Source organism: Pocillopora damicornis, chromosome 4 (assembly GCF_964200805.1).
Source record: "Pocillopora damicornis chromosome 4, jaPocDami1.2, whole genome shotgun sequence".
Classification (NCBI taxonomy): domain Eukaryota; kingdom Metazoa; phylum Cnidaria; class Anthozoa; order Scleractinia; family Pocilloporidae; genus Pocillopora; species Pocillopora damicornis.
This window is the reverse complement of record NC_142673.1, coordinates 1165081-1192472: the sequence shown is the minus strand read 5'-3', so window position 1 is coordinate 1192472 and position 27392 is coordinate 1165081. Positions and strand designations below refer to the sequence as shown.

At 35.5% G+C, this 27392-nt stretch overlaps 3 protein-coding genes across 3 annotated transcripts; 1 reads left to right on the top strand and 2 right to left on the bottom strand.

The window, feature by feature from the left end:
* Positions 1 to 849: 849 nt before the first annotated feature.
* On the bottom strand, positions 850 to 8033 carry LOC113672678 (heterogeneous nuclear ribonucleoprotein K homolog). Its single transcript, XM_027189001.2, has 17 exons — positions 7848 to 8033; positions 6347 to 6410; positions 6000 to 6124; positions 5540 to 5563; positions 5210 to 5242; positions 4502 to 4545; positions 3914 to 3986; positions 3471 to 3575; positions 3348 to 3368; positions 3145 to 3196; positions 2985 to 3040; positions 2636 to 2860; positions 2461 to 2491; positions 1997 to 2067; positions 1815 to 1864; positions 1575 to 1694; positions 850 to 1408 (listed from the first exon to the last, which is right to left on the bottom strand). The coding sequence occupies exons 2-17, from the start codon at positions 6369 to 6371 to the stop codon at positions 1378 to 1380; spliced, it is 1086 nt and encodes a 361-aa protein (XP_027044802.1). The 5' UTR covers positions 6372 to 6410; positions 7848 to 8033; the 3' UTR covers positions 850 to 1377.
* Positions 7950 to 18715, top strand: LOC113672697 (3-hydroxy-3-methylglutaryl-coenzyme A reductase). Its single transcript, XM_027189024.2, has 22 exons — positions 7950 to 8433; positions 9401 to 9512; positions 9797 to 9884; positions 10292 to 10376; positions 10908 to 11013; positions 11388 to 11494; positions 11836 to 11946; positions 12649 to 12758; positions 13068 to 13092; positions 13220 to 13675; positions 13801 to 13916; positions 14278 to 14356; positions 14439 to 14597; positions 14910 to 14995; positions 15218 to 15289; positions 15625 to 15730; positions 15867 to 16037; positions 16265 to 16405; positions 16786 to 16868; positions 17062 to 17137; positions 17508 to 17662; positions 17797 to 18715. The coding sequence occupies exons 1-22, from the start codon at positions 8263 to 8265 to the stop codon at positions 17855 to 17857; spliced, it is 2676 nt and encodes an 891-aa protein (XP_027044825.2). The 5' UTR covers positions 7950 to 8262; the 3' UTR covers positions 17858 to 18715.
* Positions 18605 to 27392, bottom strand: LOC113672595 (gamma-tubulin complex component 4). Its single transcript, XM_027188898.2, has 20 exons — positions 27236 to 27392; positions 26949 to 27102; positions 26745 to 26851; positions 26563 to 26616; positions 26047 to 26103; positions 25768 to 25847; positions 25171 to 25372; positions 24761 to 24856; positions 24558 to 24627; positions 24334 to 24458; positions 24145 to 24195; positions 23537 to 23642; positions 23366 to 23400; positions 22836 to 22932; positions 22312 to 22411; positions 21464 to 21647; positions 21072 to 21206; positions 20347 to 20466; positions 19903 to 20060; positions 18605 to 19362 (listed from the first exon to the last, which is right to left on the bottom strand). The coding sequence occupies exons 1-20, from the start codon at positions 27311 to 27313 to the stop codon at positions 19341 to 19343; spliced, it is 2031 nt and encodes a 676-aa protein (XP_027044699.2). The 5' UTR covers positions 27314 to 27392; the 3' UTR covers positions 18605 to 19340.

Here is a 27392-nt window from a genome sequence, read left to right as displayed (position 1 = left end):
GCTGGTGCGCTGTTAGTGCTGTGTTAGAGAACGATGAAATATTTCGAAGGGCTTTCATTTTTTTTAATTTGAATTTCGGGTTAACCCTGATCTTTATGGAAACGTAATCTGTATTTCTCATCCTTGTGAGCAAAATATAATATACAGCTACTTTTCGAGTTGTCCGTCTTAGGTCAATAGAACCTCAAACAACTGTTATCATCTATCGCGATCAGAAAATCCCGTGTGCAACCCCAGTTGGACCCTTGACTTTATAATTACTTGGTAATAGATGATAAAAATGGATCATGGGTACGGTTTATACCACTAGGTTATTCTTACCGTTTCTTACTCACGGACGTTTCGTAAGCTTGAGAAACTCTTTCCTGGTTTCTAACAATACCATTAAGACTTTGACTACACAGAAATCGATCGTATGCTTGGAATTGAAATGTTTGAGTAATGATTCTAAAAGCGTTGTTCGTTTCTAAAAAACAAAGGAAAGTGTTCTCCGTTTCTAACAAAAAAATGAAGCGTTGTTCGTTTGGTATTTACAGTCTGTATTTGTTTCTTCGGGCGACTTGACTTTTTTTTCGGGCGACATAGCTAAAATTTCGGACAACATGACTCGGGTTTCGGGCGGCATGACTTCGGGCGAGATGACTCCCAGGCGACTTGACCGGCTACCCATCACAAGGGATAGAATGTTTTAATGAGTGCCGTGAAAACAGATTTGTTGAAGCGTTAACGCTATCGTTTTGAGAATATAAAATTGCTATGGTTTAAGCATAAGCCATTCAATTTGGAGTACATTTGTGGTGCCAAGTTTAGTCTCTAAATTATAGTTTAAGGACAATCACTGCTAACACCTTTTCAAGTTGACCAGCTTTATTAAGTTTACAACAAATTTAAGAATCTATTACATAATTGAAGCAGATGTACAGGTCATTTCTCAACACATTCAGTCACAAAGACAAATAACAACAACAAAAAAATAATAATAATAGCCAATAAAATGTTCAATCACTTTTCTATATTACACTTGATCTGTAGTGATGCTAAAAAAATCAAATTATTTCCAGCATTTTAAAGCTGAGTTTTCAGTGAACTACTGTTCAATCTTCAGTGCAAGGTGGGTATAGTGCTTTTAAAAACAATGCAAATTACTCTTCACTGGAAAACCAAGATGAAATGAAAATCTGAACAGAATTGAATTAATTAAGTTAAGAGAAATATTTCAAACTAGCATAGCAATCTTTACAAATAAGTAAATGCAAATTTTTCAAATAAGGATTTTTTAAGAAAAAAAAAGAGTTTTGTTCAGAAAAAGTCCATGAACTTGTCATAGGAAGCTAATGGTGTTGACAAATCATGTGACCAGACATGTCCAGGATAAGTTTAGTAATTCTTGCCCGAGTACTGTCGTACACTGAAAGGAAAAAAACAAAAACAATGCAGTTGTTAGCTATCATAGATGGTAAAACCAAATTTGTCCAGGCATAAAAGATAAAAAGATTGTCACTTTTGGGCACTATTTGGCCAATTTCTAGAATGAACCTTTAATTTATCATTTAACTGTCTTCAACCTGACTCACCTTTGTTGAAGAAGAAACTGAGCAAAATTAATCTGGGATTGGTTGCCCCCAATGGTGATTATCCTGTCATTTGAACCCGGAAGAGGATCATCGATCTTTATGTTTGCACCACTGCGATTTCTGCAAACATACAAGTCAATGGTAATGCAAAATACCAACATTCACACATTGCAGCACTCTTTAATGTACTAAAAATCATTTTCGGAATTAACATTGAGTGTATCCATCTCGTATCCTTACCTTATTTGTCTTATCCTCTCTCCTCCTCTTCCAATAATAGACCCTGCCAACTGTAAAGCACAATTTATTTGACATTTTTTTATACGATGCATTTGGATACATAAAAAAAACTGGTTTAAAATTGGTAAGAAGAAAGTAAAATTTCCATTTTGATATTGAAGACCTTGATAAATGTTACTTACATCTTTAGGAATGGTAACTTGTGTCTGAGTTTGTTCTCCTCCTGCTGAAGGTCCTCCTTGATTCCACTGACCTTCAACACAAAATGCAGAGAAACAGTTTGGTCACTAACACAATGCTTGATTTTCTATGAAGGATCATTTCTTAAAAGGGTTGATGGTTCAAGCCTTACAAAATGACCACAATTTTCCATAATTTATATGCTTTGAGCTTTAAGGAAAGTGTTAATCACTTAACAATGTAAAAAATTTCCATGAAACTCTTTCACACCCTTACATTTAAGGAGTGATTGTTGCAAGAGGAAGCTTACTAAAAAAGAAAGTATAAATTCAATATTATGTAAAATGTATTTGCCGCCAACATTACACAGAGAAGAAGTATACCATGCCCAAAATAGGAATCATTTTTCTAGTTTTTTTGCTTAGTATGGATGATTAAGGTACTATGAAGAAGACATGATTTTTACCTCCCATATCACCTCCCATGTTTCCACCACCCTAATATGTTAAAAGAAAAAGTAAGAAATCACAAATGTTATCTGCCTTTACAGCTGCTCTCAAGAAGAAAAGGTTAAATCTCCAGCAAATACCTTTGAATTGCTAAAGGAAACTGCAGACAAATAAATTACATCTGAAACTTACAAAATCTTGTGAGTAGTTTCCTCCATATCCCATATTATCACCACCACCAAAACCACCTCTTCCCCCACGGCCTCCACGAGATCCTCCCCTTCCTCCATCTCGACCACCCCGTCCTCTTCCTCCTCCACGTCCTCGGCCACCTCCACCAGGTCCATAACCACCACCATAATCCCAGTCATTCATGCCAGCTGGGTCGTACAAGGACACTGACCCCTTCAAGGGAGACTAAAGAAATACAAAGTATACTTAATCAATAACTAAAAAAAAAACCCTACAAGGGTTAGCCAGAAAAGCTTGTTTATTGCCTCATTGAGGATTAAATATTGATAAAACTTCCTCCTTCACTTACTTCGTTTAATTGATCAATAACTTCTTTAACACAGTTCACAATAACCTCATCAGAACCTGTGGGACAAATCTCACATTTAGGATGCTATGTCAAGTACAGAGGTGAAAGAGTTACAACTGAGGTTGAAGAAACACATAAATGATAAAAAAAAAAAACTCACCACGAATGGACACAATTCTTTCTGTTGATCCTGGTAAACAATCAGAATGAACCTGAAAGTAATGGAGAGGTATTCTTTGAAAGGATGGTCACAAAATCATAAAAATTAATTCAAGACACCAAACAATTTCCTGCCTTGTCACCAGTTGACAGACTAATATAATTAAGTTCCCATATAAAGTGCTTCATGTCAAAACCACTCACCTTGATTTGTGCTCCAGTTTTCTGCCACAAAATAAAAATAATTATTAGCAGAGAACTTCTCTTAAAGTATATTTTTTTTGGTAAAACTAAAATTGTCCAGAAAACATCACCCAGCAAATTTACCTCCCGAGTTTCCTTTATTTTCTGTCCTTTTTGCCCAATCACACTCCCAACCTGACTTCGTTGTACTAGCATCTGGATTTCTTTCCCATTAGAACTGGATTGGCGCTATAACAAGATCACACAAAACAATTTAATCCTGTCATCAGTTTATCTGACCAGCCACTATCAAAGAGAATCAAGCAAAAGGTAGAAACAGATAACCAGAGGAGTATCCCAGCCAGTCTTTGAAACTTCATAAATGACTATTTTTTATCAATTCCAGCCTTCGGTTAAAACCCTTCATAAACCACAAAAGTACATCATTCATGGTTTAAAAATGACACATGTCAGTCAAAGCAAATGCAAATGATTTCAGGAACATATATAGCAACAGAACCAAACTTTGTTGCCAACAAGATGTGATCTCTTTTGACCAGAACATATCAAATTGATTAAAAACTTACCCCACCGATCTTTGGTAAGCATTCTGAAAATATGGCCATTGCATCATCATAAGCAGCAGTAATGGTTAACACACTATGAGTAAAAATAGTTGGGAAATGAGAACGAACACAGCCCTACATGCCTTAATAATTTAGAGAAAGCAGGTTGGGTAGAGATCATATAAACATAAGCAAATATTTGTTTTAAGAATTTTTCTCACTTCAAAGTTACCATAAAGTGATTGTTAACACTTTTTTATGATGGTTCTCCTTATTTCTGATAAAAACGTGTCTATGGTAGTAAAGGCTTCCTAACATTCCAGAACATTAGAAATATAGCAACGAGCACCACAGAAAACATTAAGTTTCAAGACAACATAGGGTATCATACAGCATGAGTTTACACCTACTGTATAACATTCAACAAATTCAATACTGGCCACTGGTTGCCAAAAAGTCTGGCAGTTCAGTTAAAGTAAAAGTTTGAGGCATAACTTTTATCTATAGTTAGAATCAATCCCTCTAGATATGACAGCATTACACTGTTATGACATGCAGTGTAATGTACAGGAAGGCAGGACACACATTAACGTGACGCATGGGACATACCGCTCAGGGGTATTGGTATCCGGGACATTGACCACTGCTTTGAACTTGGGTGAGATCACAACAGGGACCAACACGGGCGGGTGTCAGGCAGGTAGATGGATGGGAACGGGTGGATAGGGCCGGGATGGGAACACGGAGGGAATAATAGGAGAGAAAAACAACAACAACTTAGCAGGGATAAACTACTATTCCAGAGGCAGAACAGAGCATCTGACAAATATGAAGGTACTTGGTTAGCTGGATAAACTACAAGGGAAAGGAAGGAGTTAAACAGAATGCAGTTCAAAGCCTAAGCCTGGGAAAATCACAAGTCATTAAACATTCTAAAGTGGAACAGAGGCTATCTTGTGAGGCAACATCCCTTTAACAAAATGTACAATTAAATGAGGATGAAATACTTCATGTGGAAGTCACCATAGTATTTGCTAAACATGCATGCATGTATAAATTTGATATGTTTCTTAGTTATACACCAGAAAAAACCAAAATCTGTCATAATGAGATTAGAAAAATTTTCAATAGCAACATCACACCAGTAATAATGAACCTGATGAAGCAGAAAAAGGAATCATTTGGAAACCATTCATACATAATTACTGTTTACTGACACAAATTGGACCAGTAATCAAACATTGATCACTTTACAATTTGACTTGACACAAAACTGTTTAAGGTGTAGAATAAAGATAAAATAACATTGCTCCATACCTCACTACGTAATCTTTTCACATTCTGTCCCCCCTGAAAAGGAAAACAAATTTTTATCAAAAGGTGCAATACTCATCAACAGTTTCATAAAATTTATTAATCTTAAGCTTTACAATACTACTACAAACACAGTGAAAATTATCTGTCTTCTGCTTGTTTCTAAACTTTAAAACTACCTTTCATTTCATATCCCATCAACTTTATTAAATGCTTCACAAAGCCATTGTCAGCATGTGTAAAAACAATGTTACCAACCATGAGATACAATAGCAGAGCTTTCATCAGAGTAAATAAAATTAACAGGACTTTCTACCATCACATAGGTATTACCTTGCCAATGATACCACCAGCATCCTAAAACATTTAAGGAAAGAAAAAAAAGTATCTAAATTTAGAAATAATGTATCTCTTTCTTTAATAAAAATCTCTTTACAAATGAGGCTGGTTAATTCAGCTCAAAATTTTAATTTGAGGCCACAACAATCTTTTGCAATTTGTGCACAGATTTTTTAAAGCAACCTTTCCAATTTAATGTCACAAAGTTGCTGGCTTTTCTATCATTATTTCTTTTAGTTTTAACATTTTTGGAAAAAAAATTACACTAAACCTACATATGGCATAGGAAAGTCTAGTTAAAAGTAAACTATGGTTCAACCATTTTAACTTTTTTTCTTTGCCTTGTATTTATTATCATAACTGAAAACAAGTGAAGATTACAATGAAACTAATGGCTGCCAAACAGAACCACACTGACCACTTTATCAAACTATAATCCTTTTAGAAGTCTTACCCTGCTCTCAAGTAGAAAGCGTAGAGTTGTCTGTTCTCCACTGACTCCACCCTCTTCATCTTTCACCCTCTTTGCATGAACATTGCTATTGTAATCCTCTTCAGCTGGTCGCTTCATCCCCATTCCTTTATCATTTTGAGATAAAAATTAAGTTTCTAGAAGCTAACTCCAAAAAAGTTTTATTAGGAAGCCACAGTTTGAAAAAGATGTTCTTAAAATTGTTTTTAAATTTGTAATACAACTAAATGTGACTGGAACTTGAATCCTCAAATGTTCAACCTCATGCATTTAGGCCAAAATGCTATTAAGAACCTTATCTAAAACTTGGAAAAAGTATATATAATCACCTTGATCAACTGCAGGTTGGTCCATGATAAATAACAAGATGTTTCTTCTAAATAACACTCTGACCTGTTGTAACAGAATGACAGAATGTTATTTCACCTAACAACTGAACAGGCAAAGTTTCACTACACCCTTCCATTCTAAATGAATGGTCAGTCAGCAATTTCTCCTCACAATATCAAAGTGTTGTCAAAAAAAAAAAGGTAATGACCAAAAAAACAAATTAAAAAATTTAAACAAAATTTGAAGCAGAACACTGGCAGATAGTGGGGAGAAACCATGTGAGATCTTGGAAGTGGTAAGGTTACATTTTGAAGAAGGTGGATGTTGCTGAATGTCAAAACAGATAGTCCCCAGTTTCAAGATTTGCAATAAAAGAAATTTAACCCCTGGGCAGCTGACAAAACCCTGCTAAATAACTAATGAGGAATGCTGGCTTCACTGTAGGTTCTCTTGTGTATAAAGAGCCGACTACTGGGATGTGTTATATGAATTATACAGTGTAAATGCCCTAACATTAAAAACCTTTTGAGAGAAAGGATATTTTTTAAGGAATAAGTGTTGATATCGGCTCATTTTTAAAGTCTGGATGGTTGAAAGAAGACCTAGCTCATGGTGGACTAACACTGAACAGACATATCACTAAAGTACATATTTCAGCCATGTGACAGAAAAATCTGCTGTTTCACAGAGAGAAACATTATAATATTTCATTCCCATGTGACTACGATAATATTTGTTCTTTTAGTTCACATGTCATGATGACATCTTTGTTGATTTTCTCAGGATTATTCTAAAATGAAGCCTTTGTTTGCATGGTTGTCATGCCAGCAGAAATTTATTCTGTCCTTCCATTTAACTAGTATTAAAAATTTTGAAAATTGAGGCTACTGTAGACTATATATTTCAGAAAAAAATGCATTTCGGATGGCTTGATGGTGATCCTTGGCTTGTTGAACTCTAGTTAACAATAACTAATCCTTGGGTACATCATATATACTTCAAGCGTCAATCAGCCTTATATCAAAAACAATAAAATTATTATTCTTCCATTTTAGTGATATTTGAAATTTATGGGAGCAACCAGAGCTCATCAGGCTTATCCGTAAGCAACATGATGCAAGCACTGCCTGGCCTAGAAAAGAAAAATTTACCCAAGTGGCCAATCACACAAAACGGCGAACTACGAGTGCATTTGACAAGAAAAGCTAGTGCCATTTACAAAACATTAACTCTTTATCTATCGGTCTTAAGGGGTGGTACACGATAGGTTTGAAGGAAGAATAAAGACCAATTTGCCGAATGATTTTGGTAGCGTTAAAATAGCTTTAAGACTTTGGTGCAGGCAGGCGTGCAGATAATTGGGGCGATTTTTCGCAGCTTTAAACCAGGTACATAAAATATTAAGGACAGTTGAGATAGAAAATGTATCCTTTTCACATTCCTGAGCTACTCTTGTGCGAAAAGGTTCTTTACAAAGAGAAAAAGCAAATTTTTACTTACCAAATTTCTCCTTTCACCTCTTTTTTCCAAAACACCTGGTGCACGCGTTTACAATTTGCTAAGCACTGTGGGTATAAATCCATAATGCTTTTCGAACGAGCTAAAGATTTGTGTCACATGACTCTTCTAGCTTTGCGGTTGTTTCATTTTCATGTCAATCAACTGTTTACTTTTGGTTTCTTTTTCAGGGGAATAATACGAATATCAGAAATTTTAACGTATATGGCAAAAATAATCCGATTCCAGGCAAATTTTTTGCCTCTGAAGTGTCTTGATGCTAAAAATAACAAGGGGATTTACCCCCTGAGTTGCGTCATATCAGCTTGGTAACCAGCCACGTCGCCTGACATAACATGCTGGAAGGCAGGGAGTAAACTTCAAGTGTTGCGCGTTTTTTGGTTAAAAAAAAAAATTCATGTCGCAAAGTGGAATTTCAAGCCTGTTTTACTACCATGGTAAGCAGTGCTCTCATCATCCTGTTGAAGTTTTGTTAGTCTGCATCACTGGAACTGTTTGTTTGTTAAGTTTGAATATATACGATGCAACACATTCTTCGGAAGACCTAGTCGAAAGTTCCGGCCAGAAGGTTAGTAGATTATTTCAGAATTATCGAAATATGAATGACTGAATGACTGAATTCAATTAATTTTTCAATCAAAATTTATATTTTATGTGGCAAGTAGGTCTGATAGAATCCAAAAAACGTCCTATTAGGAGGGCTTTCTTTTGTTACTGGTCATGTCGTGACTAAATGAAAAGCTTACAATTAAGATATCCACAAGTATTTACATCGAATGTCAGGATATGATTTATGCCCTTTCACTTCATGAAAAATTTTCCAGGTAACCAGTTTAATTTCGTGCTACTGAACGAACAAGGAAATCACTCGAAAAACATTTAAGGAAATGGTTTGAATAGTGTGAATTTATAGCCATAAGCTAATCTCATTTGCGGTGTGCAGATTTTAATGTAGCGGAAATCGTCATCTTGATTAGGAAGCAGTGTAAGAAACCCCCTCAAAGCTTTATTTGGTTGTCAAGGACTTGAGAAAGCAATTATTTTAGGTAATTGCTTTTAATAAACATTTCACCAAGTGTGTAATTTACCAAAGAAGGGAGTTTGTGGAGTAACACAAAAGAAATTGCATTTGTTCAATATACTGTCAGTGGCTACATCCTGATGTTATTTACAGTTTGGTAAATTGATAGCCATTGGAATTACTGTAGGTGTGAACGTATTATTTGAAATTTCCGCCCTAATCATTGTCACAAAAATGTTATGAACAGGTTGGAGCAAATCTGATATAAGAATTTTACTGTCCTAATTTGGTTCATTTGTCTCAACTAAGAGTGGAGTGTGGACCTCCAGGGCAAATTTCATTTTCACACGATCAGATGGCAAATCCGATACAACACTATTGCTTATTTGCTTGTGTAATCTTCATATAAATCCAGACAATTTGAATATTTGAGTAAACATATAGGTTAATGTGAAGAATTTAGCAGGTATTTTAGGTATGATTTGGTGATATTTGCCATTTTGTTTAATTTTAGATATCTTTACCAGCTGGCTTACATGTTGGCCCGACGAGTTATTTCTTTGCTCTTGTGTGCATTTATCTTCAATGTAAAAAGCTTATTCATCAAGGGTCTTCATATATTTTAGGTAAGATAGTCATCTCTACAAGTAGATACAATTTTGATTTTAATGCTTTATCCTGAGTCTAACAGTCAAAGTGATACAAAAAAAAAAGCCATCTTGAAGCAGGCTGATATTCACAGTGATGTCAAAGTCTTTTTAAAATTCTTTGTTCTGTTTTGCAGCTTTGTTGGAATTAGCTACAGCTGTTTTCAATACCTTTTTTTTTTATTTCTAGAAGTGTTTCATTGATTAAACTCAATTTATCCCAAATAAAATGTCTTGAGCCATTTTTTCTTTTTTATTTTTAGGATTTGTATCCGTGTTTGCAGTCTTTTCCTGTCTAGTGTTTGGTTCTATAGTGGCTAATTTATATGGTAGAGATTTTTGGGTTGTAAGGTGAGGCTCTGGAGATGATTCATGAACTCTCTAACAAATGTTTATTTAGACCTAATCTTTTATTTAATATTTTCCTGTCAAAGTTGCAAACTCTATGTTGTAATGGGTTATCAAAGATGTGATGATTCCAGAAATGTAAGGGTGTGTTTCGCCAAATGTCTGGCAATGATAACTATTTGTTTCCTTCCAGTGGGTTAAGCATAGATCACATGATCTTTTTTTCTGTGATACTGATTTTTGACTTTCACTTTCACTTAAGGAGTCAGTGAGATATTATCTACCCTTCACACCTTGACATCAGTTTGCATATTCTCAGTAGTGTTCTATACATTTCCTAAGGTACTACAAGGATAATTTGTTCAACAGTCAACAGCTTCTAGTTATATTCAGACTGTTTACTTTTGTAGGGAGGCTCTACCATATTTCTTTCTTCTAAGTGACTTCAATACAGCCAGTTCCTTAGTGAAGCACACTCTTCAATCTTCAACTTATGTGAGTATATGGCTGGCTTTCAGTTGGTGTGCAAGATGTAGAGTGGGAAAAGGGTAGTGTAGGTGTGTTGAAGAAGTCGCAATATTTTGCATTTTATTTGAACTGACAACATGAAAAGTATGGGAAGAGTTTGGTGTATATTACAAATTGATAATTTAGTGTAATGGACTGAATTAATAATGTAACTTGGCTACCATTTAAAGTTTTCTGAAGCTGATGTTTTGAACATAATAGCCCATCAGAGCAAATATAGTTATATTGTTGTATGTTATATTGTTTTAATCCAAATAAGGGTAAAGTTGAAGTTGTGACAGTACTATAGTAAGTAGCAGGGGCTGACACCATGGCAACAGGAGCGGAGGATATATTGTGGAGTAAACAAGAAATTTTTAACGTTTTTGAAGTTACAATGGCTATAAGAAAGGGGGTATTTTCAATGGAGCATTAAATTTTCAGATCTATGTTTAGGTTGTTTAAGTTGATTTATTAACCTCTATTTAATATTAACTTAAATTCCTTGTAACTTTTTAGGATGCTGTTCCTGGCAGGATTGCAGAAAGTATTTGCTACCTGGGTCCAACTGTAACCCTCAATACACTTGTTGGTACTTTGGTGATTGGTATAGGAACCCTTTCAGGTTTGTGCAGTGTACAGTCTTTAGTTAAATAGTCCTTCTCCTTTTTAAAACAGAAAAACAAAAACAAGTTTTCTTGATAGCTCCTTGCTACCCATATGTACCCCTGGATGGGAGATGCACTTTGAGAGAAAAGTGTATTCCCCAAGAATGCAAAACAATATCTGTAGTTTAGCTAGGATTCAAACCAAGACTTCTCATGGAAGAGTTTATCTTATTAGCCACAAGGCAAAACCACTTCTCACTTTTCTTTATTTATATTGATGTGTATTAAATTTATGCTTTTATTTTGGCAACACTTATGGAAAAAAAATTCTGTTTTGCATAATTTTCTAAGTAATAAATTTGTTACATTTTTTTCTTTTTTTTTTTGGCAGGGGTCACTGAGCTGGAGACCATTTGTCAATTTGGATGTTTATCACTGATCACTCATTACATTTTATTTATGACCTTTTTTCCTGCCTGTCTGTCATTGTTTCTTGAGGTATGAATACAGGTAGCTTTTTGTATGTTAAGCTGTCTGCAATTTCAAGTCCCAGAGAGATTAATTTTGTTTGGATTTGCTTGAAACTAAAGTGAAATGTCAAACTTTTTATTGTCTCAACAAAAACAGGCACACAGCAATAATTTTCCATAAAATTGACAATATGAACCTTTTCTAGCAAAAAACAGTTAATCTTCATCAATTTTTTTTTAAGTAGTTCCCTGAATTGTTTTTATAATAACATCAAAATGAACCACTTATTTTCCCTCCTTAGGAAAAGACAAGAAGGTATTAAGCCTGTTTAATGTTAAGCCTGAAAACCTGTTATGTGTATTTTTCAGTTATGCACAGGAAGAGGAAATAGCAAACCAAGATGGCAGTTGGAATCTTCGGATACCTCAGAAGAGGAACTTGAGCCAAACCCTGTGGTGCAGCAGGTTAAACTTATAATGGTAAGGCTAAGTGATGTTTCTTTTTCATTACCTTACAGTGATATGGCTGAAGCATTCTATGAAAGCCAATATTTGAGTGATTTTCAACTGAGTGTTGTAAAACTAAAACCAATGGAATTTATTTAAAGGGCCACTTAGAACAAAGGAAAATATTACACAGAGCAAAGGAGTTCTCAAAGTAAAAACAAGTAAAGCAAGAAGCAAGCTACCATTGTTTTCAGTTTAGAGTGTGATAAGTTATTGAAGTGGACCAAGTGTTCTGGATCAATCACGCAGCAAAGTAAAGCAACTTGAAACCAAAGCAATCCTAGAGTACTTTTGACACCTAAATGAATATACCTCCAATATAAAACTATGTAGAGTATTGAATATACCCCCTCCTGAAAGAGTTCTGTTTATACAATAATGCTACATGTGCAAAGATTGCTTTACCAAGTGGTTGTTAGCTTCCTTGCTCAAGTCAGTTTTAAATAACCTAGGTGGGAGGGTATACATGATGATTTCTGAGAGCTATACATTGATTTTCTAATACCTGTAAGAGTTGTTTTGACATCAGTCATGAGTGTCAATAGCTAGCTGAGGAGTGCTCCTATGATATTTTAAAACCCCCTTCAATATATACAAAGTGAGTATTAAAGTGAGTATATGTACCCAATTATAGTATCTTGTAGGTGATTTAATTTGTGGCGATACTCCTCTTAGTCTACAGGATTAATGTTTGTTCATCTACACCGATGGGTTATGACTAGAAGTGGTGATAATAGTGGAAATTCCTTTAGGACTACTCCACTTGAAGAAGACTGGTTTAAAAGGTATTTGCATTTCATAACAAAGTTATGATAATCAAGGTCAAGAAGAGTTGCCCTAAAATACAGCATTGAATTTCATACTCAGGACTAAGAATTAAACAAGAGGGCAAATGAACTGAACTCCTCTCCAGTCAAATATGCTCGTTCAAATTGACGAACTTGAAAGAAGTCTGCAGTGATGCTTGCAAAGTTTGTCTCTATTTATATGATATTTTAACAAATAGACCCAGTGACAGTGAGCTAAAGAAAAAATATGAAGAAAATTATGTACATCTATGTAATTTATCTCACAATCATTTTCTTACTTCACAGGTTCTTAGCTGGAAATACTGAACAGGTGATGAAAGAATCTTGAGTAATTCATATCAGTAACTACAGTAGTACTGATGCTATATCTTAAGTTTTAATTTTTTTTTTTCATGGATTTGCTTAGATTGAACTCAATTTATGTTTTTCTTTTACAGATTATTGTTTTAGTTTTTGGAATTGGCTTGGTAGTAAGATTTTTTATGTATAGTGGGGACAAAATGCATGAGCATGTGGAGCAAACTCACATGGAACCTCAGGAATCCTTCATCACTCACACAGACATAGATAGGAGTGAACAAGAATCAGTTAAATCAAGTGAAGAAAGCATAGCTTCTGAAAAGACTGCTGAAACAAGATCTGAGCCTGTATGCTTGCCCAGAAAAGAGGCTGTAGAGGAGGAAAATCAAGAACAATCTCAGGATCTTAGTTCTAGAACAAAATTAGAGGTCCGTGATAGAAGGAGAACAGTTAGTGAAGGTCATTGTAGTGAGTGCCACTCAAGTGATGATGCTAAGTTTTCCCCAGTGCTTGTCAGGTTGGACAGTAGTCCTCCAAGAGTGGAATACAAAGCACGTACTCTGGAGGAATGCAAGCTGATGCTGAAACAACCGGTATGTCTAAGTTTGTTTTTTTCAAAACCTGAGTTACAAGACTACTTTTTGTTATTAGCAAAGTGCAAACCATTTAAAATTGATTGTTTCTTGATATATTTTTCTTGATATATGTTTCTAAACAGGATGGAGTGTTAGACTTGAATGACAAAGAAGTACAGATGTTGGTAGAGAGTAAAACTATTCCTGGTCATCAGCTTGAAAAGGTTGTGAAAGATCCAGCACGGGCAGTGAGAATCAGGTACAAAGAGACTTTTGCTAACACTCAAATGAGACAAAACTACAGGATAGCATGATTGAGGGCAGTTGTGCAATTCTGCACAAAAATAATGAAAGCCTCCAAATTTCTCAAGCTGACGTTTATTTTTTATCTCATACGCAGTGAAAATATAAGTCTTACCTTTGTGATCCAAGCCATGCAATCAGACTTCAATATTGCTCAAACCAAAAGCAGATCAGTGTAACATGATCAAGTCATTAAGGAATATTTTCCAGAGGTTTAAAAAATAATTACTCCAAAAAGGGTGATAACCACAGTATGTGATAGCAACACTACTGCATTCATTAGACATTGAATTGTGTTCATTTGAAACATTTTTCAGGCGCAGTGTGGTGTCAAAGAAACTCCTATCTGCTGCAGATTTGTTTGATCTTCCCTATAACCATTACAAGTACTCTGATGTAAGTTTTAATTTTTGCTGTTTGAACCTAGAGAATTAACTCTAAATATCAAACTGACATCTGTCCTTTTTTTCTATTTCAGGTAGTTGGAGCTTGTTGTGAAAATGTCATTGGTTACATGCCAGTTCCTGTAGGTGTTGCTGGCCCTCTTTTGCTAGATGGAGAGAATTATCATGTACCCATGGCAACTACAGAAGGGTGTCTGGTAGCAAGCACTAATCGTGGTTGTCGAGCTCTCATGGTAATTTTCCAGTTTGATAACTTTTCTTTAATTTGCAAGGTCTGCATGTTAAACCACACCACTTCATCCTCATTACAGTTTAAAATGAACTAATTTTATTCACAAGAAGTGAGACAGATTTGCAATCCAGCTGTGACGGTGTGATATCTCTGTGTTGATTCTTCAACTTGTTTTAAAAGACTTTCTTGAGTAACCAAGAAGATTTTGTTTTCATGAATTGAAGCCTTGTGGCTGTGTGAGCATTACAGTGTTTTAAAAACAATTACAGGTTCAGTAAAGTTTCATTTGCAATTACGTTGGTTTGTTTCTCAGCTGAGTGGTGGTGTTCGCAGTTCAGTGTTTGGAGATGGTATGACCAGGGGTCCTGCAGTAAGATTTCCTTCTGCAGTCCTTGCCAGGTAAATTCCTTGTATCATGTTCAACTATAAGTAATCAATATAATTGGATCACGTTTCTTTACTTTTCAATATCGAATACTTTCAAGTCAGATCCTAGCCTTGTTTAAATAAGTGAAGAATATCAAAATTATTGTAAAACTAACATTACAAGGAATTCATGCTAAAGAAAACAAATGTTGTCATTTCAAGGTATTTAGTTTTTGATTTAACATTGAATTACAGTAATGCAAAGCAGTGGTTGGAGGAGGAGAAAAATTTTATGGAAATCAAGAAAGAGTTTGACAGCACAAGCAGGTAGGTTCAGAATTTCAGATTATAAGAGTTAGAATTTTCAATTTTTGGACTCTAGTCTGATCCAGGTCTCTAGCCTTAGAAGAGTGTAATGTTGTGGATCTTATGATGGCACAGCATATCCCCAAATTTTTGGTGTCATTAAATCAAAGTCCTGTCTAGAAGGAAGGGGAGGGGTACAGGCTTCTCCAAACTGATCTGTTTTCCTGGGATGGTACCAACAATGTATGACTCCCATTAATGGATCTAAGTTGAAATAAATGATTAGTATAAATTTGTAGACTAGTTCAATGTATTCTTCTAGACAGATGATTCTAATAGATGAATATAACTTGCAGGTTTGCCAGACTGCAGTCAGTGAAAGGAATAATCGCAGGGCGCTTGTTATTCATTAGATTTGTTGCATCAACTGGAGATGCAATGGGGATGAACATGGTATCAAAGGTAATAGAAATCTTAAATTATTACAATTACATATTAACCATCTGTATCCATTTAATTCCATAATTCAGTAAACAAGCATAAAGAATAAAAGACATGCTAGTATTTGGTTAATTTTTTTGTCATTTTGTTGTGATAGGGAACAGAAAAAGCCCTCTCTTGCTTACAACGACACTTTCCTACTCTTGAAGTGTTGAGCTTGAGTGGAAATGTTTGTACAGATAAAAAAGCCACAGCTATTAACTGGATTGAAGGCAGAGGGAAGTCTGTTGTGTGTGAGGCTATAATCCCAGGGCATATCGTACAGAAGGTGTGTATGCTTCACTTACCTTCTCAGTGCCATAAAAAGTATGCTATCAAAATTTGATTGGAAAATCAAATTTAGAGCAGGAACATCTTTAAGTAGTCTGTACAATTTGACCTTTCAGTGATAAATGTAAATTCATCATTCCCCATGGAAGGGAACCTTTGAGAAGAATACAAATGCCTAGAAGTATTTTGGGTAAGGTGTAAGGTATTTACTTTTCTTCCTTCCAGGTTTTGAAAACAACAGTCTCCGCACTCTCGGAACTGAACATCAATAAAAATCTGGTTGGTTCTGCTATGGCTGGGGCCATTGGAGGATTTAATGCTCATGCAGCTAACATAGTAACAGCAATATTTATAGCTACAGGCCAGGTATTATTACTTAGCCAAAATGCATCAATTTACTTTTCTCTAAGTGGGGTACAAATCAGAATTTGCAACATTATTGTTGATTTTAATGTCAATGCTGATTACAATGCCTTGCTGTTGTAATTTTTTTCTCCACTTCTCTGATTTCCTGATATCCCTGATGAAAAAAATAGATATTCTATGGTGGTTCAACTAGTGCAAATGACCATTTTTTTGTAGAAAAGAAAAATAAAGTTATAAATGCATTTTCAGTGGAATGAAGACATATTGAATGTCAAAACCTAATTTTTCACACTGAATATTTGCTTACAAACTAGTGCAGATTGCAAGCAAGTTAAAAATGCCACAGAAAATGTCTTAAGATTACATCTTACTTTTAATAGGATCCTGCACAGTGTGTTTCAAGCAGCAACTGTATCACTCTGTTTGAGCCATGTGGAGCAACCAAAGAAGACCTTTATATTAGGTAATGCTTTTTTCTTTTTTTTTGGGGGGGGGGGGGGGGGGGGAGGGAGCGAGACTTGAATCCACAGACAAACTAGCCATTCCTCAAGATGATTGTGATGCTGGTGAACTAATTTGTACAAAAATCAAGTTCTAGCTGACTTGCATATCTCCTCTGTCTTTCTAATTTTGAGTCTTTTGTTTTCTGTGATCAGCTGTACAATGCCATCACTTGAGGTTGGTACAGTAGGAGGAGGTACTGTGTTGGGCCCTCAGTCTGCTTGTCTCAAGGTGACTTTTTTTTAATGGTATAATGCTTAAATTATTTGTCCTTACAACAAAAAAATCTGTGCCAGTAAAGGTACTTACAGGAAGGGATTACCAAAACTTAGTTCTTAAAGTCTAAGAGGTTCACAAAACAAAGTGTTTGCTGTCAATAACTCACTTCCTTGTTCTGAGTTGTCCAAAAAGGCACTAAAATTTTTTAATGATTCTGACTATTTTTATCATTATATGATTGAAAACACCAGGGAAAGTGTTACAAGGGGCCCAAATTGACCAGTGGCAACATTTTATTGTCTTCACCATGACTTGCCAGTATGCCTTTTTCAGATTTAATTTCCTTACAGTCTCCTGCAGTGTTGCCCCTTTTCTTTTTCAGATGCTTGGTGTCCGTGGGCCAAACAAATCAGAGCCAGGGAAAAATTCAACAAAATTAGCACAAATTATATGTGGCACTGTTCTTGCTGGAGAGTTATCACTGCTATCAGCTCTTGCTACTGGTGATCTGGTTAGAAGTCACTTAGCTCTAAACAGGTATCATTCAGAAACAACTTTTCATGTTTATTTGAATAGTTTTCAGTTGCTGTCCTCTAACAGCTAAATGTACTTATTAATTTCCTTCCTTTTTATACCCTTAATCTTTTTTCTTTTTGTTGTCGTTTTATTAGATCAACAGTTAACCTTCTTGTAGATGGAGTAGATGGGAGCAAGAATTGTGCAGTGTTGTAAGAAGATGACTTCAAATATCACAAAACAATGGTGTTTCATGTGAAACATAACATCATCAAGCACACATCACTGTGCCAACAGTTTTCGTGTAACATTGATATAAGTCGCCAGTCTGTGGTCTGAAACTTCTTTCACCATCAAATGTACATTCAGTTACAGAGGTCTACCTCTTTCAATGGAAAATCATCACTCTCAACAAAGGTCAGATTATGGATCCAGATGTTGTTTGGACAAATTTTTACTGCAACCAAACCAACCACAGTTCATAGCTCTCTGAGAGCTATGAACTGTGGTTGAGAAAATAGGAAGCAAGCCAAAAAATAGGGAAAAATAGGGACTTGACACCCTGCTCTCACAGCAGGCACACTAACTACCAAACAAAGGTGGATTGATAGGTGCATATCTCCTTGTTTTGCAATGCTAAATATGGCCCTGTCGATTGACCCTCTACTACAACTACTACTTTGGTTACACAGCAACCATAGAGAAAGATATGGAAGCCACAAGGATCAGTAACTGGTCAACAACTTTCAATTTAATGTTTGTACTTGTCAGCACAAGGGTAAAAATTACTGAATAAAAGACAACTGAATTCCCTCTTGAAAAAGAGGTTAATAATTTTTAGATTATGTCATTTTCATATCACTTCATGAGATAACGTCTACATTTGAAACTATAGTAAGCCAAAATCAATTTTAAACCAAGACATATCATGGTAAAATTTAAAATTGCATCATTGAACTCATGTGTCGTGAAAAATTTTATTTATTAAAAACTGTATTTTTAGGATGAACACAGATTTTATCTCAATAGTTATAACTAGAAAACTATGCTCCATTAAAACCTCATTTGCAGAAAGTTGTGTATTTGTTTTGCTCTTGACTTTAACAGCAGTTTAAAGAGTTTAAAGTGTTTGAGATCTGTAAGAGAAGCATATCACAAACAAACAAAATGGTTCAAAGCATTGTGTGAAGGGGATGCAAAAGCATGGGCAACAGCCTGGGAACTAGCCAATTCCAAACTTAGGTTTCAGATGAGAGGTTGGGAAGGTGTAACCAAAGGGTTTATTGTGCTCTCAACCAGAGCAAAGAACCTCTCCTCCCCCCTTCCCTTCCAAACCTTGTGGGAGCTGTTAGGATCAGGTGGAGTGTATTCTAACACAAAATGATGGGAGCACAGCATGATTCTTTGGAGTTCTGTAATTATACTGTCCAGTGACTTGCTCAAGAAATTTTGAATATTGAATTTGCTTTGTCACATCTTGCAAATATATTTACCCTCTTTTTTTTCTCTTTAACTTACAAAGCCCAGTAAAGCACAAAATTAAACTCGTATCCAAGAAAGAGTAATCTTCTATCCTTCAGATTGTCATGAGCATTTTAATCTGCAGTTCTTTGTAATGAGCTGTAAATATTGGTGGGCTCTTGAACTGTGTAGAAGTTATATCCAGACATAGAAGGTCTTGATTTTCAAACAATCAAACTTAGCCAGAGGTTTCTGTTATGCTGAGGACAAAACAATAAAAAAGTTGGCTCTCTATGATCTTAATTATCCCCTATCAATTTCTCCAAATTTGTTTAGTTTCCTTTGTTGCAATCTAAGATTTACTTTCCCATGTATTACACTGCAGGTTTCTTTCTAAGTATCCCCTACTATGATGAACAATAGCACATCAAATTCATTATCACCTAAGGAAAATGTTACGTTAAAGTGAGGAAACGAATGAAATTGAACCCAAAATTCCAGAGAAGACAGATAACCTCAAGTGCAATTTGAAATAAACAAGTAAGACTGCATTTTTCTGAGACAAACACAATTGCAGAGCTGCCAACTTTCTGCTTTGCTTGGCATTAATTTACAATCTCTTAGCCAATGAGGATGCAATTGAACAAAGCAAAGCACGATTTCATTCACGTTATAAAGCTAATTCTGAGTATGATGCTTAGGGTTAGGGTTATGAGTATGATGGGTTTATTAACGGCCATATAGAGATCACGCGGAAATACAATGGGTAACCTATTGTCAACCAAAGGTCTTTGTCTTACCTGGTTGCTTCCGCAGTTGATGAATTTGTGAATGTGGAGGATGAAAAATGTTTATTGAAGTCAATTCTCAGGAGCAACTGAGCCAAGTGAGGACTTGCTTGATGGCTCCGAACACTTGACAAGATTTGAAACAAAAGAACTGTTTGTCTCTCATATGTCTGGAGAGAAGGAAAGAAGTTTCCAGTGAGATAAGTATTTGTTTACAAATTAATTTCCCATCAATGTTCGGCTTAAAAAGAAAAATAATTTAAAACACACATCACTTTTTATTCACCAATATTAACCTCATTATGGTGCATGTCACACCATCACTAATTTAGAATTCTGTAACTCAATGATAGAGTTACAGAATGAAAAAGCACTTGTTCAAACCCATAATGGACTTTATTCAAGAATTGTAAAATTGAAATAAACTGCCTTTCTATTTTGTCACTAAGCCTATACCTTAGTAATGTTGTCAATCTGGCTCAGTTCTCTCTTAGCAAGACCACTACTGCCTGTCTGAAGAAGAAGCGCACTGAATGATTGGCATAAGTTCAGGATCTCATCAAGGCAGTGTGACACCTGTCAATCACAAAGAGCACACCAATAATGATAAGAAAAAAAATTGAAAAACCTGGGGAAAAAAAAAAAGCATAGGCACATTTTATCTAGAGCTGGAAGTGCTCTGTGCCAAATTAGTTCCCATCTCTTTGTGCCAGTATTGTACACACCCTAACATCAGTATACATATTCTCCATACTGTTCTCTGTACATTTCTTTAGGTGCTGACAAAGAGAACTTGTTTAACAATTGACAGCTTCTCAGTCGACAATCATTTACTTCACTCTTATTATAGTGGAGCTCGCAGAGCATAGCCCCATAATCATACAAAATAGTAGTAACCCGTCAAGCTGAAAAAATTTGGTAGTACAACTGTACGACTGTACAAGGTGCTACTTTTAACATGCATGGTCAACTGTACGCCGGGCACGCCAACGTCACAACTTTGTTAAGTTGTCCAGCGGTCAGTGCACTGGCTCCAAGTTGGACGACCTGGGTTCTAGTCCTAGCCAGGGCAAGGCGTTGTGCCCTAATGAGACGTGCAGGAAAAAAAAAATGTGAGCTTCACTTTTAGGCTTGGCTAAATCTATATATTATCAATGTTTGATTTATATATGAAAACTAACCGGTTTCATGAGTAAAAAAGACTGAGCCATCAATGTTGTAAGAAAGTTGTCATGAGCCAAACGGATGGACTCAAAATCTCTAGTGCTGTTGATTTTTTCCACAAGCTGACTGTACTGCGCCTCAAGTACATCCACCTGTATACCAACACAACCAAGAGAACATCATGGTCCCTTATGAAACAAAGTTAAATAATTCCATTTTAAAGAGGGGGAGGGGGGTGTTTCACATCAACTCACTATATGAGCAAGCTGGCTTTTTCAAATTCCCTGAGTCTATTTACCTACCTTCAACAAAAACATAATAGGTTTGTTGGTAGGTACTCTCATGCATATGTGTAATGCTAATTCCAGAATTTCCTTTTAATTAAAATTTTCAGTTGTAAGTAAGTTACCTGCAGGTAATACTGTAGATTATCCACCAAGAAGGCCATATGCATCCTTGAAAGCCAGATCTTTGTCATATTTGATAGCTGTGCAGTAGATAAGTGTTTGGTGCCCATGTATGCTGCCCACACTTGTTGAAGATCCAACTGAGTTTGCTTCACTTTCAACAAAAATCTGAACAACTTGTTGTAGCTGCAGAAAAAAAAAAACCCACACACAAACAGAACAAGAAGTCAGCTTCCTCGTCTCTTAACCAAAATCTTTTCTACATGAGTAGGACACTGTATTTTCAATTTTAAAAAAAATCTTCCTACTGCCTTTTTTGTGGTATCCATTTGTCATATTTAATGTCAATATTATTCAGTGCTCCAAGCTGGTCTCCATGACTAGTGGAGAATCATTCTTGAGACTAAATTTGCAGCTCCAATCTCCAATTTGGTAAACTGCATTCAGCATGTTGTAAAGTATTCATAACTTTGTGTTTGTGAAGGTCTTACATTTTATTGAGGTTTCCATGAAATGTATTCATGTTCCATCATTTTCTCCTAATATGAATTACACATTCCCTTTGGCTATATGAGCATCAAGCTTTGAGTTGTTGCATGAATTCCATATTACCCAATGAAAACCACAAAAAAAGACTACCCATATGTTCATCTTTGCAATAATTTAAATATACTGCAAGAACAATTGGAGGGCTCAGAGCAAGAACGATCCCTTGATTTTTCGGCCATTTTTGAAAGTGTCCACATGCCAAAATTCAACTACTTCTGAACACTTTCAAAAATGGCCGAAAAATCAAGGGATCGTTCTTGCTCTGAGCCCTCCAATTATACCTTTTGTGCATAAGACTTACTTTTCAAGTACTGCAGGTTGAAACAGAATGTGTAATGGCCACTGTACATCATACTGTAGCTTGACACAGTCCCAACCAGATATAACCACACCCGGCTGATCTGCAAAGTCAAACAGAGAAATAATAGAAAAAAGCTTTTCTCACTTGAATGGGAAAACCAAATTTCTGGACTTCCCCAGAGGATTTGCACCTTAGACAATCAAATTTTACAGCCTGTTCCAAATACAAAGTAAGAAAGCTGGAATATGAGAAAAAGCAGGTAGAGCAAGAGAAAACTAATTTCATGGTTAAGTGTTCAACCCAGTGAGCAGCAGATTGAGACCCCATTGATGACCCAAGTCATAGGCTACTTTAGGTACATAACTAGGTTACTAGTGCCCTGTATAGTGCTAAGATCAATTCTTACAACAATCCTGACAAATTATTTAATAAAATAACTAGTATAAAAACAGTATAAATGTTAAACTTATCATAAACAGTCATATTTAAAATAACTCTTAGATTTGAGTAAGACATATGGCTACCTGCTGAAGCTGCTTTTTTCTTTTTCTCATTTTGAATACATTCTTCATCAATCACCACAGTGAACATAGAGGCAGCTTCATCATCATCTGGAAGAAACTGAAAATGACCCTTTTAACATTAATTTTAAGTAATGTAAACATTTACACAAAAAATGACCTTTCTTAAATGAAAGAACTCCTGATAAGGGGAAGTTCATCAAACTGCAAGATTTGCCCAACCCTACTGGCAAACACCCAGAGCCTACAATGAAAGATGGGGAAAGCTTGGTAACTCTTATACACAGAGAAAAAAGTGATCAATTCAAAATACACATTAGCTATTTCTTACTTATTATAAAGGTGTGCCATGCAGTTAACATAAGACAAACGATTCCTTTAAAGAGCATGAAAGAGAATATCTTGTAATTGTATAGAGATCTACCTTATGCAATCAGTCTACAAAATACAATTTTTTCAAAGTTCTCTCTCTCTCTCTCTCTCTCTCTCTCTCTCTCTCTCTCTCTCACTCACATAACTCTTATACAACACACCTTGCTAAGAACTTGCAAAAATGCAGCATTGGCATCTGAAGCAAAGATCAAAGCAAAAAATCAAACAATGCTACTTTGTCTTTCTGGGAGAAAAAAAAGCATACAAACAAACAAAAAATGAGGAGATCACATGTAGTAGAGGTATCTTAGAAATATTGAGTTGTGTCCTACCATGAGAGGTGTTGTCTGATGGAGGAAGTTTAAGTAAACCTCTGGCATGTTCTATAAATGCTGAGAACAGCTCTCCTCTTCCCATCAGGAAAAAATCTTTTAAAATCTATGATCAAAACAAAAATTACTATGCTTATATATTGTTTTTCAAAATTTTAATAAATTTAAAGTAATAAATTGACTGAAAATATAACAGTAATAATTTCTGTCCCACCTTGAAAACAAAAGCTGTCAAGGAATTGGTGATTCTTTTTTATCATTTTGTTGAGATAGGTTCAGATATAAAAAAATATCTGATTTTTGCACTTTTCTGTGCAAGTGGTAAAATGTTAGCATAGAGAAAGACATAATGTTAAATTTTCTCCTCTGTTGATGTATACAGAGAGGAGTGACACATTAAATGATTTGCACAAATTTTCCTTAACATTTGGAGTGAGGATACAATTTGACACATGGCTGTGAAGATTTTTTCCACTGGACCTAAAGATCCATTCTAAACTCTTGCAGCATTTCAATTCAAGGAAATTTCTTCTTGCAGATGAAGACCATCTGCAAAATCTGAAAAGATTTAAGGTAACTAGCAAAGCTTTCATGCAAGCTTTATTTACCTGCAAATGTTTTAGTAGATTCACATCTTCAACAACCAACTTCCAAAGATGCTGCAGGAGACACAATAAAACAAGAATTCTTACTAATTCATGACAACTGAAATTTTAAATAATGAGATACACATTCTCTACAGATATAATAATCTGTGCCCTTGTTTATTGGCAAGATTGGGATGGAACTCAACTTACCTCAGCAACACACAACCTAATCTTGTCGATTTCATTTTCAAACAGCATCAAATTAAACCTGGGCATTTCTTGAAGTGAATATAATGACCTTGTGAATTCTTCCTCTTTATCCTGAATTATAGAACCTAGAAATCACCACATAACAATCAATTAAGTGGTGAGAAAAAATAATACAAACTACAAAAATTATTTATTAATAAATACAAATAAAAAAAATGACTTACTTCTGTAAATAGAATTGTTATTTGCCTTTGATCCTTTAAACATTCCAACCGATTCACCAATGAACAAAACCTAAACAGGAAAACCAAACAGTTTTAAAATTGCGAAGAATTTAGTCAGTACCAAAGTCTATCAGTATAAAATATATTGTATCACATGATTCTTCTCTGTAACAGTTCGCTAAACACAAACGATCACTTCTCACCTTATCAGCCACTCTTGTGGGGATATAAAATGGCAGCATTTCTGCATTTATTCTGTACTTCCATTGCACTGGTGTCTGTTTCTTGGTGTCACCTTCCTGACATGCAGGTAATGAGACATAAATTCCAATTAAATTCACCCTGCCTTTAAGATATAGGAACAGATAATTACTGGAAATTCCTATCATGAATATTCTCTTAACATTTCATCTTTTAGATTTGATCTGACATCACCACAACAAAGACATCACCACAACAAAGGCATCACCTTTGTTGTGCATAACTTTGGAAATTATTCTTGAACATAAAGTTTTACAATTCTCCTTACCTTTTTGTTGTCTAAAGTAATTGCATGATAATTACTTCAAGTACTTTAATATTAAAGCACAATCCTCTTCGACCCTGGCCTTACCAGTATTTCAGCAAGTTGCCTTCCTGTTATACCAGGTATTCCCAGATCACTGCTGGTGCCATCTTCGGGTATGTCCAATGTATCATCATCTTCTGATGTAACTTCCTTGATAAAAAACTCATTGTGCTTATCAATGTGAATCCCGTGTAGACACCATGCACTGAGTTGCTGGTACATTACACCATGACATACAAACAGGATTCTAAGGGAAAATCCCCATAGCCCAATGTTAATTTTCAAGCTAATCATTATAATGTATAAAACTCCTTTGTGCAATGTTAAATTGATTGTAGCACAGACTTTCCCTTTTTTTTTAAACCACCATTCTTCAACCCTGTCTATACATATACATCAGCCCTAATTATCATATCCTTCCTGGTAGAGATGGGCATGGGCATTATGAGAGTTATGTTTCCCGCTTTCCCCCTCCCCCCCCCCCCCCCCCCCACAACAAACAGCTAAACAAACCAAAACATTGTGACACTTTTTGGTACCAGTACCTCTTCTTCCAGTGTATTATGCAACAACAAAAAAAAGAGACACCCAAAGTCCTGTTGCAAGGCAAAGTCAGAGTTATTTTATTTGAGGAGATATTACCTCTCTAATGCATCCCTTAAATCAGGGATTCCACAGTTACAGCTCTGGTACAAAATATCCAGAATTTGACATCCTGAAGCCTGTTCACAGGAAGAAAATAGGCAAAAGTCAGTACTCATAACAATGGTTGACAGATTCTTCGTAGTGGTTAATAATGGTAAGTCCACATAAGTTGGTATCAAAATGAGATGTTTTCTAAAAGTTAGCACAAACTCACTCAAAAATGAACTAACATCAAATTCTGGGGAATTGAACCATTTGGTAAATAAGCATGACTACCTTGCTTGCTTGGATCTGTTCTATTACTGACCACAGGGCAGGAAACAAAGCTTGGTACTAAAAGGGTAAGACAAAAATATTCAAGGATGAAAGAAGATGTTATTCAGTGAGTTACACAGGCATACTCAAAGAAAAAAAACTGCTAGTGTTCCCATCAGGAGTCAAAGCTATGACCTTCTGATTAGTACTTCCGATGCTCTACCACTGAGCTACAGGGGACTTAAGGCAGGCTAAGCCAATTAATTAAGTCCATGGTGATAAACTTCTTGCATACTGCAAGGATATGAATGTCATAGGAAAGGATCATTGGTAAACTTTACCACCATGAAAAGTGCTATAACTATATCCAAAGCTGCTACACATACTCTTGTAAATTAGTTTTAACAGATCAAAATAACAACCTCTAGGTGATAAGTTTGAATATTCTCATTACCTTTCTGCTGGATGATGCATGGATATTATAGGGAGAAGATACATGTCAATCACTCATGGGAGTTAAAGGGTTAATAAACAAACCTTTTCTAAGCTGTGTTCGATAAAAGTCAGTGGCAGCTTAGGATCTTTAAGAATCTGTTATAACAAAATAAAACATAATGATTGTCACAGATTTCGAGAACTGAACTTTGTGATATTCATTTAAAGAAAACAATAAAACATAAAGGTATTAGCAACAGTCATGTATGACTGAAACCAATTACCTGCTTTTCTAAATCGATCAAGCTTTTCCTATAAGAATCCAGGACCTGGTCCAAACCAGTACAGAATGCCTGGATGTACAAACCGAAGGAATCTGCTGAAGTTGTTCCTAGACACAAGACAATGTAGTAGAAATACCGTCTGTTAAAATAAATTCTCGATTTAAAAAATATCAAAAACATAAAATATTTCATAGTTTTGCTTACCATCTTTGGATCGTTTGATCGTTTTAAGATAGGGTGAAACTTCCGAATACTTTCTACGAAACGTTTGAAAGTTTTGGAAGTAAGTCCCAAGTTTGCAGATTCTGTTTAGAAGATCAACTTCACTCCCATGGATAAATGGCAAATCAGTAGCAACCTAGGATGGAAAAAATACACCTCCCGTGGGCTAATATTCACCTATAAACTTATCAAGTTTTGAAAATATTGGCGCCAAAGAGGTCTTCAAGATTTATGTACATGTGGTCAGTTGAACATGTACAAGCTCAAACCTGAAGTCCGGCAAACTTTTTGTGTACAAAGATACCACCAGAATCTCCTGATAAGGCCAGCAAAAGCTCGTGTAACATTTTACTCTACAAACATAACTTTCTTCTACTCATCCAAACTATCCGCCATCTTTGTTTGTATTAAACTACGCATGTGTTG